The following is a 16,048-nucleotide window of genomic DNA, read 5'->3' on the forward strand; positions in this document are numbered from 1 at the left end:
CAAGATGCGAATCCCAAGAGTGTGTAAGAGAGTTACTAGTCACCACAGAGTTTCCCAGTTTCCCAGTTTGGGATTCGAATTTCCATTTGAGACTACCAACTCTTTTACTCACTCTTTCGAATCTCTAGTTGAGATTCGAATCTCAATCTCTATGATGACTAGCAACTCTTTCATTCACTCATTCACTCTTTTGGGATTCGAATCCTTTGAAGGATTCAAATGAAAAAGAAGTAATAAAAACTATCCGTTAGGATTTAAATTAATCATTCAATAGTAAGATTCAACTCACTCACTCATTCTTACTCAGTACATGGCAACGTGTGACATAATGATGAATTCTATTCACGTGTCAACACTATTTTTGTTTTCTTATTGTTTTACCTAGTATACTGAATTAACAAATCTAAACTAATTTATCTACAAACAATCGTTTTGAAATACTGTAACAAAAACAAGTTTCGAAGCTATCCCAAAAGCTTCAACATCTTAAAATATAAGTAGTGCAATAGTGAATAAATATACAAGTGTACAACGGTTCTATTGTAGTTGGTATATTGTTTTCAAGGTTTTTAGGGCACGAAATAACAATTTTACCCATGACTAAACTTTTTTATTAAATATACCGAAAAGATATAAAAATACTAAAAGGCTTAATTGTGCTCACACGAAAGACATATCAATTCTCCATCAAACATCCAAAACAAACCTACCAACCGAAACAAGCCCCTCCCAACCGGCATGGTGTATAATACAGCGTATAATTTATGGATCGAATTGGTAATGCAAAAAAAACCTTGGAACCTCCAGCCGAATGCAAATTACCTTCACGCACATAATCACGCACGTGGGCCGACGACGAGTGGTCAGTATCGGGAGAATTCATTTGCCTGACAAACCACCGTACAAAAGTAACAAAACTGAAACAAACAAATGTGGGAAAGATATGGCACGGAAAATGATCGTTGACCTACATTCCCAAATGAGAAGGGGGGGCTCACGACCGAAGACAACAACAAGGGCGAATTTACGAACTGGAGGAGTTTTTCAAGTGAATAATTCGCTAGATTCAAACAAAACACAAAATTATGTTTGCTTTAAACTTTATAATTTTTAACGAATTCCTATGAGGTTAAAATGTCCAGAAAAAGAACGAGGACGTATGTATTATAGTTTCCTATTTTTAAAACAAACACATAGATTCAATATAAATACAGGCACTCCATAAATTCAAAGTAGACATTCCAGCGATGAACATCACCAGTAATTTTCTTCAAGCAGTATTTCGTTACCGAAATTTAAATGATTTTGACATTAATCTTCCCAATATCAACGTAAAAAGCAAACGGCGGAGTCTGCACATTACAATTGCTAAACACCGCTCGAGCTTTTAGCCGCTTGCTCAATCGGTCCCGCCTTTCTGTCGGTGAAAAGATGCAGCATAATGGGCTCATGTTTCGCGAAACGCTCACCAAGTCGAAGGTCGGAATCAACTGTAATAAACCATAATCCATGCTTATCCCGATTCCGTGACTCCCACGAGAACTAATCGCCGGAAAATAGTAGAACGTGCCGGGATGGAAGCCACGGCTTGAAGCGTCGCTTTCGGGATCGTATTCTTTCTTACGCTACAACGTGAGGAAGTCTATCGATACGAAACAAAAAAAAACCGAGTGGGGTTCGCAAACCGATGAACGAAAGTAACGCAAATTTACACGTGAACGAACTATGGCACGGCACACGATCCTGGCAGGGAAGCCAATGGAAGCTTTTGCACCCCGGGAAAATTGTTCACGATAACCCGAAGGGGGCGAATTGTCTGTTGGAACAATTTCGTTCCATACCGCTCCGAAAAAGGACGTACGTACGTACGTTCGATACGTTCGGCCCGCATGGATAATAAAAGGTTCCATATCCCGTACGAGGAAACGTTTAGCATAAGATCCCATTAGGGCAATGGCAAAAGCGGGCGCGTGCATTTACGCTACCACTGCGCAATGGCCACTTTGGAGTAAATACTGGGATAAAATTATTTTTCAATTGTTTCATACTGCAAACTATATTTTATAACTGTTTTGTATGAAATTTATTCTCAAAAGAATAATTCCACCCAATCCCACTTGGGGGCGCTATATGCTATGGTGACTAGCTATTAAGCACATTTTACTGAAGCTATTGTTACGTAAAAATGTGCTTATTGCCCGATTGAGTCATTTATTATGATTTATCAATTGATTTATTTTATTTTCTTGTACTTTATAAAAATATGAAAACAATAAAATACGTTTTTTGATCTAAAATTATTATATATTCCTCATGGTATTAAAAACTTAAATAACTTTCGATTCTGCGCCTATCCGCAGGTAAACTCTTCATGGCTTAAAAGAATACATATCAGGCTATAATATCATGCCTTTGAACTTACGCAACTCCGCGCACTTTTTGTTTGGCAAGATGTCGAACTTCAAGTTGTTTCATATTTTATCTGTAATTTGATACGTTTTGTATAATATTTAAAAAAATATGAGCTTTGCATCAAATTCTATATTTTTTCTTTAAAGACAAATAAAATACCTTTCCAAAACAGTGTTATTTTTAAAAATATAACCAAAACTGCAAGAGTTATAAATATGCAAAATTGGATAATTTTTTTCAAATTTTCGGTCGGTTTTTTCGCAACTTTGGACTTTGACCTTTTGAATCTCAGAATTGGCTGGACGCATTGGCTTAATTTTTTGGCTAGTTCTTAGTTTGATCCTGTAGTTTGAAGCAAAAATGGTTTGTAAATGTTATAAGTAAGTTGGATTTCTGACTTCCATCCCGGCAAATGGGCATTGTGCACTGGGGGAACAACTCGAAGGATCCTCAGGTGACACACCTTCGTCACCTTCGTCACCATTACCACATTCACCGTCATCCGCAGGAGCAGGAAATCATCGGTATCCATCGACGGAAAGCACGAAAGGCATGGCGCACTCTAACGATAATGTTAATATTGAAAGCTTCATCGCGATAGTCGACGAATGGAGCTCACCACAGGACGCCTGTGCGTAAGACCCCGGGGCGTTGATTTGCTGGGACTATGGGATATTGGAACTTTGCCGTTGGGTTCCCGTTAAGGACGTCGCAGGCGAAAGCGTAGAAAGGCTCCTCACTGTCCTACAATTGGATTTTGGTAAAAAAAAGAAACCTAAAAGGTACCAATATAGTTTTCCATCCCCATGCAAGACCCGTGACCCTTACCGGCGGGGTAATGTTCAATCGTCCCGAACGTTTGCGTTAGCCATAAATGACCCGACATAGAGCGGATCCCTCAAGGACTGTCCTTTCTCTGGCTGATGATGCATAGGAGAAGAACCTGACTAAAGCGGCAGAGAAACGCATATACTACATCAATCCATGCAGCACTCCCTGCTTCCGCAAACACACGAGAAGACATGACAGAGAACAACGGAGGTCAAATGACCAAGGCTAAAACCGTACCGAAAAAAAAAGGTTTGGAGAATGTCGCTGGGTACCCCTAATATGCTGGCACGGATAGAACGGTACGTGGGGCGCACTGGCTCGTTTGAAGTCACGCCCTATCTCGAAGGGATGGCATCCCGCTGCGTCAGAACTTCGTCGAGAGCTTTGCGCAATATGTTTGTGCCTTTGGAAGCAAAAGTGAGGAAGGAAAGTGTAGCTAAGACATAAAGAATAATAATGAGATAGTTACTCAATTGGTAAATAATATAAATTTATCACATTGTGTAAATAACGAGTTACTTTACTTTTATGAATAAAATTTCTATGTGGTCATAGGACAAGACAACCCAAACACCAAATCATAATCTACACACATCTTCAGGTTTATAAATCACTCAAAAAAATTATAGAAATGTCTGACAAATTTTAATTACTAATACTGTTGCTTTAAGATACGTTATGGAAATGACCCTGGACCCACAAATTACCATACATTGTTCATAATTTCATTTCTTGTATATCCGAAGAACAATTTTGAAGAGATTAATGTTTTAATTCAATATTTGCATGACTCGTTGATTTTTAACCCCGATCCTTTGAAGCCCATTAGCGACACTAACTAGAGTTGTGTAAATCAGATTCAGATTCATGAATCTGAATGATTCTCTGCGTTTTAGGGATTCATGTATCTTTCGTCGAGAGATTCATGAATCCCAAAGACACATCAACTGATGAAAAGTGATCAGCCAAAAATGGGTAGAGAGACCCCTTTTTATTTTTTGGTCCTATGATCCACACCAATGAAAGAATAGTGGGGATTCGTGACAGAGCCACGTAAGATTCATGAAGATTCATTAGGCTTTCGAAAGATTCATTAAGCTTTGAAGATTCGGTTCCGCAAAGATACATGAATCAATCTGAATGAATCGTAGATGAAAGATTCATATGAATGAATCTCGTCAAAATATTCATTAAGCACAACACTATTTCTAACGAGTGTCACTAAAGTGTTTGGAAAAGTTAATCATTCCCCATTTGATTTTTATAACACCTAAAAACCGGCCGTGAATACTTGCTTTATTTATTTGATTTATTACATTTTACTAACACGAACATAACATTGTATCTTTACAATCTTAATATAAAAAGCTTTACTTTGCGGAATGAAAATAACTTCAAATCATGGACATAGGCATAAATCTGTCTCCAAAAAAGCCAAATTCGCATAGCGGCGTCCTACGAGTGCCTCGATGGAATCAAAGCGATGGGCGCCAGGATACTTTTCATTTGCGGATAACTGTCGGCACGATAGTGTCGTCGAGAGCACAGGACCAATATCCATCCAGCCCCGCTTGAAGTATACCATGCGGGGCCAAAAATGTGTCCCATCCATGTCATACTTTCGGCATTCCCTTCGGTTCCGTTCTGCTGAATATTCAGCGTACCAAGCGGGGACGCGGGCGAGATGATGACAGCCATGCCGAAAATGACGAAAAATTGCTGCCACTAGACGAGTCGTATGGGGCGCACACGAATGGTCAAGATGAAAGTCAAGCACCGTCGGAGGGAGAAATGCTACAACCGAAATGCTACCGGCAGCACCAGCAGCTTCACAAGGACATGAAAGCCGTGGACTGAACAACGACCTTCGCCCTTTTTCTCTTTTCGCACGCAGCACAAAATCTGCTATGCCGAGATCGTACCGGGTGAAATAAAGTAAGCGAGGCGAAAGGAAAAGAAATACACAAACATCCTTATCGTTTCGTGCTCCTGGCGTCTTGGGAATGTCCTAGCCGTCTTCATCGCCAATGATACGCTGCTTATTCCGTGGCGAAATTACGTGGATGTAATGGGAAAGAAGTTAATAGGTAAAATGTGCAACCGACCGCATGGTTTATTCGGAATCATTTACTCGCATCGAAATAGCGAAGATTCCTGCACAGTTGCGGTGAGTAATTGGGTACGGATTTTAACATTTATGCACGTAATTTCAACTTAGATGCACGCTTCGGAACTAACGCACAACAAAATTAAATACTTTGGACACCTCACGCAAATCTTTCGTTTGAAGTATCATTGAAAGAATAGGTGATTCCTGTGACATATTACTTTATCTGTATGAGTTTAGTAGTGATATGTATTTTAATACTTACTCAAAGTATTTATAATTATTTTGAAGAATATTTATAAAGGAGCTAGAGTACATGTTTAGTGTTGTTACATTATCGATAAAAATTGAGTTAGAAAAATTTCCTAGTTTTGATTCTTACCATCCTGGATAGGCTTAGGACGGATTAACTTAATTCGTATATTGAAACGTACATTATATAAAACCATTTCTCTATTCCCATTAGTTTGATGCAAATGCTGGATTTTAAAAATATTAAAATTATTTTGAATTTCGCGTTAATTTCAATGTTAAAACCATTTTTTTCGCGATCTGGAAAATATACTTCATATCGTATAGTGTTTATAGTATTTATAGTATACATGATGTTACATTTCGTTCAGTACAAACAAATTCCCAGATTTATTATGACAATAAATATTGGTTACAGCTTGTTGAGCTTCGGGTTAAAGCCAACATTGTTTTTATTCACTACCCATAAAGTTCGCAGACGGAGATGAACGCTTTACAGAGCATGCACAAATTGGGAACATAAATTCCGAGCCAAATTCTGTACATACTTCAATGAATAAAGATGCCACCAGCGGACGGAGATCTTGCCTTTGCCCAACGCATGTACGCCGCCGTGTGCAATCGGTTGCGTGGCACGCACGCACACCATTTGACCTCCACTTAAGCTCCACTCGACATCATCCGAACCGGAGGAAAGGAGATCCGAGAAAGGGGTTGTGAAACAAGCGAGAAAAAGGGCCCACAAAAGACTGTCCGAAAAACTGGCACCGCCGACTGGGCGGCTCCATCAGCAGCTAAAGGAAAACCCGAAGCAACCGTCGCACGTGCCTCGTGCCCGCCCGCCCGCCCGCTGCCGGTGCCTCGCGTAGGCAAGATAAACATGACCTTTGTTTGCCGAAATGACGACCGTAAAATTAGCAGACCGTGTGTGCGAGCGGCTGCGTAAATTTTGAAATATTTGCACCGAAAGGCTGCTCTTGCAGTGGCGCTGTTTATACAAACGCACGCTCGGCCGACGGTACGCGGAAGGAAAACATAAATTGATGTTAGAAAGATTGATCGAGCACCCGAACTCGAGTTTGGGAGGATGTATTCGGTTAGTTACGTTGGGTGCGGGTGCGGATTGCAGTAGCCTTTGGAACGTGCCAAGACCGTCGAACATTGGAACAGCTCCGCCACCCGCACACACACAAAGCTCTCGTGCGTATTTTTTAAGCCTATAACATCCCACGCAGCACTGGAAAGCACTCGCCTGTGGAGGGCGAGGCAAGGAAAGCGATGAATTTGCACTTACCAGTAGCAGGAAACGTACGAACAGTCGTTGATGTTTGGAAACAGCATAAAGTTAGCATCGTTTGCCGACATTTTCGCACGCGGATCGTCCTTTGCTCGCGTGTGTTTGATTTGTGTTCGTCGTTAGTTCGCGCTGCGTTGATGCTCGAGGATATGTTTCTTAGCACCGCTCGTTCTCTCCACGCAGGTACGGTAAGCTCGCTCTCTAGCTTTCCACGAGTGGGGAGCTCTTGAATCCTTGCGGCTACGACGACGGAAGTGGAGGAAAAACAGGGATGCAGACTTCACTTCCACATCGAGCCACACACACACTATACGGCCACCGTGGGTTCGTGAAGCGTTGTTGTTATTGTTGAATAGCTTTCGCAGTGAAGCAGCAGGGCTGTTGATTTTGGCTTGCTTTTCTAAGCTTCCTTTTCCGTGTCCCTGCCACAGCCTGCCGCGATTGGGAGCGATCCGCTATCGCGTACACGCTTTTTCCACGCAGTGCACACTAGAAACGCGCCAGCGAAATAGGTCACGTTCGTTGCTCGCACGAATTTCCACAGCCTTCCACCTTCTTTCCTGACACAACGATAAACAACGAGCTAACGAGGAGTATCACACATTCCCCGAAGGTTGGAACCTTACGTTTTGGGAGGAAAAACTACCGAACCACCCACGTTAAGTTTGCCGTTGCTGTTTGCAGTAATTTACCACCGCTGATTGATTTCTTACTTGCCGTTTATGGGCACTTCATCAGTGATGTCGGTTGGTATAATTATGTTTAGCTCAGTAAGCAGTGTTGCTTGATGGCTAATAATTTACGCTTTATTGCACAGCGCCAGATAAATCGATCATGAGCGCCAGAATCTGGCCGCAGCTGCACACCTTCCAAGCTCGGCAGGTGTGTATGTTTGTGTTCGGGTGTCGGTGCAAGAGCTGACAAAGAACGTCGAGCTGAAATTCTGCAGAGCGCGCAGAACACGGGAATGTTGTTTTATGCCGAAGAAGGAGGTAATTGATGATGGATCGTTATGATGCTGCGGTCGTCGATAGAGCGTTTTTTTCTTATTCTTCTCTGGATGCACCGAGGAAAGTTGTAGGACGTCGGAAAAATGGGAAATAGAACGCTATCTAACCGGCCCTACGCTCTCAGGGCGGGTGTCATCGCCGACGACGGGAAGATTTGCACGTTTTTCCACTACCGGGTGCACTCGCAATCCATTCTTCTTCCCACCCCACGTTAGACTCCGTCCGCAAATCTGCCAACTTGGCCACCTGCACGTGTCAAAGATGCTCGGGCGGGGGCTGCCACCAAACGTGGCGGGCGTATAGCGAAGACTCCTGCTACTAATGCGGGAAAACTGAGCAGCTTCTACTGCTCGGTGTAGGATTTTCCGGGACCACCACACATTAACACGCCGCTCGACGGGAAAGGAATCGCTGGCACGACCGCAAACCGTGGAAAACGTTCTCGTACTGCTCGGTCGGTTCGCTGCGGCGGTCTGCGGATGTGTTTGTTACTTGTTTTGTATGGATTTTCCCCGTTCAAATGCAGGAGGAAAAACCCTCTCGTTTTGCTGGCTCTGAAGAGAAAAGGAGAAAGTATCTCCGTTTACCCGACGATGGAAAATGAGACGGGATTCTCACGTTGCAGAAGTGTGGTTTTCCAAGAGAGTAAGAGAAAAACCGAACAACACCGAACCGAAGATCTTCGGAAAAAGGGATGCGGAGGAAAACTGTAGGAATTTTCAATGGAAACTCGAGAGCAACAACGAACAACACCAACGAGAAAAACGAAACAACAATAAACAACCGTCCAGTGTTGGCACCATCGGGATTCGGAAGATTCGAAAACTCGTTCCCTAGCCGGATTCTAAAGAGTGGATTTAATTGGGATTCGATTCAGATTTGGTTTGTTTGGAATTCAGTTACTCAATTCGAACGCTGGATAGGATGGATTGGACATAGATTGAGTTATTGCGCGATTTAACTTAGGTTCGAGAAAATTTCATAAACCTTTTTTTAACAAAGAAATACAGCAGAACATCGATTATCTGATGTGTTCTATCAATGATTTAATGGGAATTCATAATAGGATAAACGATTTCCGTTTGGAAACCGGCGTTGATTGGTATATATTGCCTTACAACTCTTTGATGTATTAGGATTCGGATTCGGATTTGAAGATTTCGAAGATCTCAGAATGGATTTGAATCGAAAGATTAATTGTCCCATCACTATAGCCGTGTACTGCACGGTATATAGAAATTACAGGTTGCTTAAAGCAAATTGACAGTTCGATCAAAACCTGTCCCCAAAATGTGACTTTTACACGAACAACACGTGATAAAATTAAAATGAAAAATTAACCGTTATTCAATGGATTTTATCGAATGAGGATTATGTAGAATATACATATGAAGTCCATAAGTTGATGAGTAATAAAGTAGATATTTTTCTGTTGATGAACGAAGCATCTTGCAAACAAAATTCAAGTATCTAAATTATGTTCATAAAGAATTTCTTCTAGCCACGAGTCACCGATAAAATTGTGGTAACTCAAGCATCCAAACACATCGATGGAATTGTTGACAAAAATCTATGCTATTTCATAAAAATAGTTCATTTGGCATTTGAAATACAGCAGTCAATTTGGCTTAAAAGATCTTAGATGAAGCAGATATAGAGACTGTTTTACTAAAACGTTTCAGAGTTTCATTGAACAGAGGGAAACCGAATTAATTTCACCAAATGGATGGATTTGGATAAGCTGAAATTATCTTCAAACGAATATTTCATGGAGATGTAAGTTAAAAAATTTAACACTTCTCAAAACACATTCCAAGGAATCAAAAGAGTTTTTGAACCTTGTAAAAATTCAAAGAGCTACTTTAAATCAACACAGAACAGAGCGAAAATGAAAATTTAAAAGAGAAAGTGACAGATTGGTAGTTTATTCCACACATCAAAAGCGAAACTGGTTGGTACAATTTATTGACATGTAATATTAATTTTCCAACGCCCTCGTATCGTATCGTTTAAAGTGGCATATTCCTTTTTGTTTTTGTTGGCTTCTCGTACTACAGATTGGTATCTGGTTTTCCCTTTTTAGCCTGCACAACTTTTACATTTCAAAGCTGGCCCGCGGTCGTTTTCGACACAATTTTCTCCGTCTAATTGTAGTATTTTTATTTTTCAACAAAATAAATCCTGGAATAAAATGCATGTGTTTCACTTCCTTAACATCGTCCGCAACAACTTGAACAGTAGTGTCACAGTTGTCTTTTTCGATATTTTCTCTAGTTGTTGCTACATCCATACACATATCTTTTCTCTTCCGCAGCCGAGAGACGCGAAAGGGTTCGTTCCTCAAATGTGTTCCTTAAGCTAACAACAATATGGCACCTATTTACAATCAGTACACGAGCAGGGCAAGAAAAAAAAGTATGAGCCATCTTACGGGCTAGGTTAGCATCGATATGGCAAGGGGGAGGAGGTTCCGGACCGGGTGGTGAAGGTGAATTCGGCGGCAGACGCCACCAGCAGCACGACCCCCGGGCTGAGGCCTTCTAGTTCAAGCAAAAGTCAGGGCCGGCGGCGGCGGCAGCACGCACACTCGCTTAGCAGGACGCCAGCAGAACCGAGTGGGGCGGTCGGATGGTCGGCGGGTAGCTCATTTTCCGAGTCCGGCAAGCATATACACGGGATCGTGATAGTTGGTGCCACGGTACAGCTCCGGCACGGTGGACACCAGCGCCCGAATTCGATGCGAAGGCCGATAGTTCCGGATGGCGTGCAGGAAGGCGGCACTGCCCGCCGGCTTTGGATAGTCCGCGACAAACTCTGGAATAGAAGAAACCTTCCGAATTACCAGGCGGCCATTGCTGCGCCCGTCCGCACTCCGGTTCGGCGGGAGGGACCCTCGCCGAACGACCGTACCTTTGCGCAGGTGGCTGATCATGTTCTGGCCCTCGAGCAGCTTCACCTGCTCGGTGTTGAGATGCTTCGACTCCAGCGACTCCAGGTTGTGCTTGAGGTTCTGGAAGAAGTCTCCCAGATTCGTCAGCGCGCCTGCAAAACGGACCGGATACAGCGGAAAACTCGGTGTAGACCATATACATTCAAATCTGCTCTGAACGACCCACAGCAGAGATTATACGGCAACGAGGCCTTATGGTACGTGCGTTGTTCTCTGCGTGCGATCATTCACCAGATTACGCCATGAGATGATGTCGAGATTGGCCAAGCAAGTAGGAAGCGTGAAATATAATTCATCACCCGCGACTGACAGTGACGCGAGGGATAGGATTTGTGCGATGCCTCGCCGGAAGCGGATACCACGCGTGAACATGCTACATGGGATGAATTAAATCATCGTTATCGGATGTAAATAAATTAGCCATTGTCACATTGCGCCGCTACGACGCACGGTGCGATTTCAGCATCGAAAGGATGGAGAAGCCGTAAGGACCTACCGTGCAAGATCGTATCCAGGGCTGTATGATAAACAAAAAAATACTCCACCCACCCACCAGTGGGTCGCGTAAAACGCCCACTACAACGACACGCCTGACAATGATAGATTCCACACCGTTTTGCCAAACCAGCTCGTCAGCGTGCCCGGATAGTTTTCGCGCTACCTGGTTGGCAATTAATATCGCTATTTATGGGTCCGTGTTGCCAACGGGAGAATCCTGCCTCATCGCGAGAGTAATGGCTCTAATAATCAAACTCAGCAGTGTGAACACAGCGCTTCCCCGAGGAGCGAGGTGATCAATCAATCCCACTTTTGCCACCAATCAATTGAAGTGATGTAAAAACATGTCACTGTTACAGCGTACAACTGGGTAAGTTAAGGGGGGCAACGGGAGGGAAAAGTATGCTAACTACGCTCCAACTACGAGTTTGTATTGTGCATGTAACCAATTAAATAGTCAAGGCTTGAGTTTGGTACTGCCGGTTGACGCGTTAACATTCGTGTGTTTGGACCGGTTGCTCATCCCATTCTTAGTTTGGTGGATGGGTTTGTTTCACGAAAATGATTAGCATTCCAAATCAGAGGTATTTCTGTTAAATTTAGAATTATGTATCGCAATCCGGGAAAAGCAAAATTTTATCAATCACGGAACCAAACCCATCACGTTTATTTGAGAACGTGTTTCACTTCCGATGCAGTTCTAAAAATAAACTGTTCCCACAACAGAAATGTGCAGCGTTATAATGTTTTGATCAGTTTCTATTGATAGAATTGATTATAAAACAATTTCGAGTCATATAATATCATGCTGAGAATAGCAAATGTTCAAAAGTTCATTAATAGACACTGGTTTAATCTAGGTTAAAGAAGGAATACTATTACTACAGGGTACAGCACTAGAATACGATATTTAACAACCTGGACTCTCGTGATGAAGACTAAAATACTTTCATTATACTTTTACAACCAGGTTTCATCTGGAACATTTTTTGTAATTTAATAGTGCGTGCTAGAAAGATTTTGTAAATTACTAAAACAGTTTTAATCATTATTTATTAAGTAGTGAACATTTAAGTTACAGTCAAATTAATAAGTATGGGTTACACAAATTCAATTGCGGTAAATTGTACAAAACATGTTTTCGCAATATATTGATGTCCTATTCCTGGATATACATTTTAAATCATTCCGTATGCTTTTATATTTTAAAATAAACCTCTAGATCAAGTTAAGATAATATATACATTTATAACATTTCAGGTTGCCGTGATAAATTTATAACGAAAAAGTTAGACACAAAAACTCCCGAGAATTTGGAAAACGAAGAGAAAACAAAGATTATGAATAAGCTCTGGTATAAGCTGTGAAAAACAACAAACTTTTATGAAACAACATAAGCAAAGAAAGCTTAGCGGAGCCTTAAAGATGCGATCGTTCCAAAATTTTAATTATTTAAAATGAAAAGGATTTCGTCAAAAATGTTCAAGAAGATGGAGTTAATGTTACATTATTTTCGCATTTTTGAAAATTGCGCAATTTTCAAACTGAAAAAAAAGATTCATGCTAAATTACAACAAATCATTCTTCACGAATAAGTGTTAATAACAAAAATTTTTAACCTAGAAACCACATCAATATGATACAAGCCAGTTTAATCAAGCAATAACTACGAAACATCGATCATCTACTCAGCTGTTACTAAACCAAAATGTTTGCATATCACTAAACCACAAAGTAGTTATGAACCAAAAGAAAACTGTTGAAATCAGCATGCCTTTCGGCGGATACGGCACCAGACGTTGAGCTTAAAGCAGTTCAAGCGTGCAGCGGATGATGAGGCACCGTTTCAGGATGCCACGTGTGCGTTCGTTTCGGTGCGATGAAGGAATCGAATGGGAAAACCTTACTATTGTGACCGTACCGTAAAACTCACCAACACTGATGGAAGGCAGGAAGCTGCCGTCCTCTCCGTTTCCACTTCCCGCTCCCGCCGGCAGGGCGTGCGAGCGACGGGCGACGGTCGAACGAAGGGCGGCGGCTCGTTTCTGACCCACGGCCCCAAGAGGCGCATCGCCCGCCGTATCGGCCAGCAAGGAGCGAGCCGCACCATATCGTCTCGGACCTATTTCCACCAGCTTTCCGTGCAGCATGTAGTTGGCCGTTTCGGGTCCGTCCGGTAGCAGCGGGTTACCGCTGGAAAAGTCCCCCGGATCGTCCCCAAACGGTGGTGGGTGATCATCGGCATGTCCATGGCTGCCGGGACGCTGCTGAAGACGACCGTAGGGCAGCAGCACCTGCAGAACGGTTGCCAAAGAGTTCCGGACGTTGGCCATCTCCGAGTCGGATGCGGGTTTAAATTCGTGGCCCGAGGTGTATGGATGATGAGCCTTGGCCGGCAACTGCAGATGTTTTATCTGGCTGAACAAATCCGTCTCTTTGGAAGATTCGTCAGAGTTTTCACGGGAACCGAAGCGACCGCGGGTGTCCACAAAGTCCAGCGGGGAAGGTTGTGAAAGAAGTCCCAAGCCAGATGAAGAACCGGAAGCCGACGGTTGGTCCGTGTCTTCCGGACTATCGTTGACGCTGCCGTAGACTGTCGCGTCGGAAAAGGTAAGTTCTGAATTGAAATGAAAAATACACAAAGTAAAAATCAAACAACACTTTAAACCACTACACGAATTTATGAAAACTCGTAAGAAGTATTCGTCAAGAAAAATACTTTTTAATTACAAAAAAATGCTTCGACGAATTTTAATGTCACGGACTTGGCGGTTGAACGTTTTGTCCATAATTCATTGCCCAAAACCATTTATCACTGATAAGCGGCAACCGGGGGAGTGTATTTGTGTCGCGGTTACTATAGTTTCCGGAACGCGCTGGTCGCCAGAACATGGCCGTCGCAGAAGTCTGGCCGAGTGCGACGTGCTTTGAATATCAATTTGTTATCATCGGTAAAATTAGTGTCTTCTCAATATTTTTTGGCATCTATTTTACCATCTGCGTGTGAAATTCGTAGTAGTATGTGATGAGACTATCCTGTATACTTATAATTGTGTATTAATGATAGTGCCAAGATTGTATTGTCCTCCAAATTGTCGTCAACATGGTTTTCGAGAAGCAAAATTTAGAACTTGATTTAGTAATTCATATATCATATGAAAAAAAAAAATCCCCCAATAACAACAGGATGAAAATACTTATATAACTAGTGCAAAATACACGTTACTTGCATCCGATGTGAGATAACAATTGTCGCAATATTAAGTACTGATTTTATGACCGTAAGCACCACCTTTTCAATATATTATTATTTTTTCGACATTCGAGACCATTTGTATCATACAAATAATATAGTTTTACAGTTATTTGATTGTGGTAAAATTGTGGTACAGTGCCAATTTCACAATTCCCATTATACAAAACTTATCCTTAACGAACCACAAATGGTTCGCACTATTAGAAAAAATCTCAAATTGAAAAATACCGATTGAACCATTTAAGTTTGAATAGAAGACATTTTGCGAATTTTAAAATAAGTAGCATGGGACTACGGGACACTTTTAAATAAGGATTGGCGGAAAAAATGATCAGAGCGAAGGCATATAAAATTCAACAATCGCTGCACAAAAATAAAGATCACTTTTTCGATTAAATAAATTCTATAAATTGATTAACGTTCAACAAACGGTATTTTTAGTAGAGTTGGGTGGAGTAATCAAACCTTGCAATTAGGAACTATTACTGAACAATAAAACCACAATTATTCAACGTTTATCCGCAGCTCTAATTGGACACATCAATATTAAGCGGGTTTTTAAGAATACTTCCGTTCGTAGAGGGTTAGACATAAAAAACACATAAAACTTTATAGCTTGTGGATGTGTCTAGTGGGATTTGTGGTAGGAGGTGAAGACACACAGGACTGTAAATATTCATCTACTACACGATGGTACACAGAATAGAGGTAATTACCCGCCGTAAATATCAATAGTGCAATCCACAAGAGCCACATTGTGCCGATCTACGTTTCGCACGAAAATTTAAGCTCAACGTAACACTATCTTCACATGCACACAACTAGCACCTAGGATTGGAGGGGTATTTTTCACTTCACCGAATTAACCACGAATGAGAGACACACTTTGGAAGCTGATGCAGATGCACCATACGTTGCACCGTTGGATGTCCAAGAACTGATCTACACTTCACGACGGGATCGGTTGGGCAAAGTCTTCCCACAGCTAACACCCACCGGATGCGACCTGTTGCTTCCGGTTTGGCACACTGAACGAGCGCACCGTCGAGCCGTCCACTTTTATACACTCGTCCTGGCCGGGCGGAAAGGACCCAAAAACCGCGCGCACAGTCCCAAGCGGCGGCGGTGAGAAGGACCAAGTGAGCAAGTGAAAGTGAATCGCTGAACATGCGTGTTGCAAATGGCAACCGATCCCTTCGACGTGCAATAGCCGAACGGTGCGACAAACTAATGAATGAACGGTGACGCCACTGGAAAGTCACCTCGAGGCATGAGCTCCGATGTCCACCTGTCCAGTGCTAATTGATCTCGAAACTTTGCGACTAATTAAGACAAACTTATCAACACAGTGGTTTTGCCTGCATTTTATTAGAGCTCAATCCATCGGAAGTCAATCCGCAAAGTATGTCAATACGGTCCTGTGTGTCGTCGCAGA

At 42.1% G+C, this 16,048-nt stretch overlaps 2 protein-coding genes across 3 annotated transcripts in view; both read right to left on the reverse strand.

Moving 5' to 3' along the window:
* The window catches only part of LOC131266344 (protein N-terminal glutamine amidohydrolase), a 58,886-nt gene extending 50,700 nt beyond the window's left edge, over positions 1-8,186 (reverse strand). For both annotated transcript variants that reach the window (XR_009178367.1, XM_058268822.1), the window contains exon 1: positions 6,897-8,186. Coding sequence is in view for 1 of the 2 variants with exons in the window: in XM_058268822.1 (XP_058124805.1) it covers positions 6,897-6,967 (71 nt within the window). In the remaining variant the exon portion in view is untranslated. The remainder of the gene's footprint in view (positions 1-6,896) is intronic.
* A 2,314-nt stretch (positions 8,187-10,500) lies between these two features.
* On the reverse strand, positions 10,501-15,369 carry LOC131265894 (uncharacterized). Its single transcript, XM_058268234.1, has 4 exons — positions 15,330-15,369; positions 13,279-13,974; positions 10,820-10,951; positions 10,501-10,739 (listed from the first exon to the last, which is right to left on the reverse strand). The coding sequence occupies exons 1-4, from the start codon at positions 15,367-15,369 to the stop codon at positions 10,501-10,503; spliced, it is 1,107 nt and encodes a 368-aa protein (XP_058124217.1).
* Between the last annotated feature and the right edge of the window lie 679 nt (positions 15,370-16,048).

This window comes from Anopheles coustani, chromosome 2, assembly GCF_943734705.1.
Source record: "Anopheles coustani chromosome 2, idAnoCousDA_361_x.2, whole genome shotgun sequence".
NCBI classification, from domain to species: domain Eukaryota; kingdom Metazoa; phylum Arthropoda; class Insecta; order Diptera; family Culicidae; genus Anopheles; species Anopheles coustani.

Coding starts and splice junctions, on each gene's coding strand:
- LOC131265894 (XM_058268234.1), bottom strand. CDS start 15,369: ATGTGGCTCTTGTGGATTGCACTATTGATATTTACGGCGG. Junction 13,975..15,329: donor ACTATTGATATTTACGGCGG/GTAATTACCTCT, acceptor ATTTCAATTCAG/AACTTACCTTTTCCGACGCG. Junction 10,952..13,278: donor CAGTGTTGGTGAGTTTTACG/GTACGGTCACAA, acceptor TCCGTTTTGCAG/GCGCGCTGACGAATCTGGGA.